This window comes from Parus major, unplaced genomic scaffold (genome assembly GCF_001522545.3).
Source record: "Parus major isolate Abel unplaced genomic scaffold, Parus_major1.1 Scaffold325, whole genome shotgun sequence".
Taxonomy (NCBI): domain Eukaryota; kingdom Metazoa; phylum Chordata; class Aves; order Passeriformes; family Paridae; genus Parus; species Parus major.
This window is the reverse complement of record NW_015379278.1, coordinates 8,412-9,565: the sequence shown is the minus strand read 5'-3', so window position 1 is coordinate 9,565 and position 1,154 is coordinate 8,412. Positions and strand designations below refer to the sequence as shown.

The following is a 1,154-nucleotide window of genomic DNA, read 5'->3' as shown; positions in this document are numbered from 1 at the left end:
CCCATTCCCTGCAATCCCAAGGAACCCTTGGGAATCTCAGGATCCCATTCCCTGCAATCCCAAGGAATCCTTGGGGGTCTCAGTCCCAGGAACTCTTGGGAATCTCAGGATCCCATTCCCTGCAATCCCAAGGAATCCTTGGGGGTCTCAGGATCTCATTCCCAGGAATTTTCAGGAATCTCGGGATCCCATTCCCTGCAATCCCAAGGAACCCTTGGGAATCTCGGGATTCCATTCCCTGCAATCCCAAGGAATTTTTGGGAATCTCAGGATTCCATTCCTTCCCAGCAGAGGCAGCTCTGGCCCAACCCCCAGAGCAAATCCCGGAATTCCTTTTTATCCCGTCTCCTGCCGTTCTGATCCATCCAGGAGTTGTTCCAGGAGCTCAGGGCAGCTGTCAAATCCCGCTTTTCCCGTTTTTTCCAGGCGTTTTTTGCGGGAGACGCTGAAGATGTCGAATGCGGAGGACCTGAACCGCCTGACGGCGTGCTCGCTCGTGCTGCTGGGCCACATCTTCTACGTGCTGGGCAACCACCGGGTACCGAACACAAATCCTGGGAAATCCCCCACAATCCTGGGAAAATCCCCCACAATCCTGGGAAAATCCCCCACAATCCTGGGAAATCCTCCCCAAATCCTGGGAAATCCTCCCCAAATCCTGGAGAAAATCCCCCCCAAATCCTGGGAAATCCCCCCAAATCCTGGGAAAATCCCCCCAAAATCCTGGGAAATCCTCCCCAGATCCCGGAGAAAATCCACCCATAATCCCAGGAAATCCCCCCCAAATCCCGGAGAAAATCCCCCCCAAATCCCGGGAAATCCTCCCCAAATCCTGGAGAAAATCCACCCATAATCCTGGGAAATCCCCCCCAAATCCCGGAGAAAATCCACCCATAATCCCAGGAAATCCTCCCCAAATCCCAGAGAAAATCCCCCCCCAATCCTGGGAAATCCTCCCCAAATCCCAGGAAATTCCCCCCACAATCCTGGGAAATCCCCCACAATCCTGGGAAATCCTCCCCAAATCCCGGAGAAAATCCCCCACAAATCCTGGGAAATCCCCCCAAATCCTGGAGAAAATCCCCCCAAAATCCTGGGAAATCCTCCCCAAATCCTGGAGAAAATCCCCCCAAAATCCTGGGAAATCCCCCCCA

The 1,154-nt window shown here is 53.8% G+C and overlaps 1 protein-coding gene across 1 annotated transcript in view; it reads left to right on the top strand.

Annotated features, from left to right (window-relative positions):
• MAU2 (MAU2 sister chromatid cohesion factor) overlaps window positions 1–669 on the top strand; it is a gene marked incomplete at its 3' end in the record, with an annotated part of 11,365 nt that extends 10,696 nt beyond the window's left edge. Inside the window, exon 16 of the mRNA XM_033511530.1 lies at window positions 427–669. Coding sequence (XP_033367421.1) covers window positions 427–669 — 243 coding nt within the window. The remainder of the gene's footprint in view (window positions 1–426) is intronic.
• Between the last annotated feature and the right edge of the window lie 485 nt (window positions 670–1,154).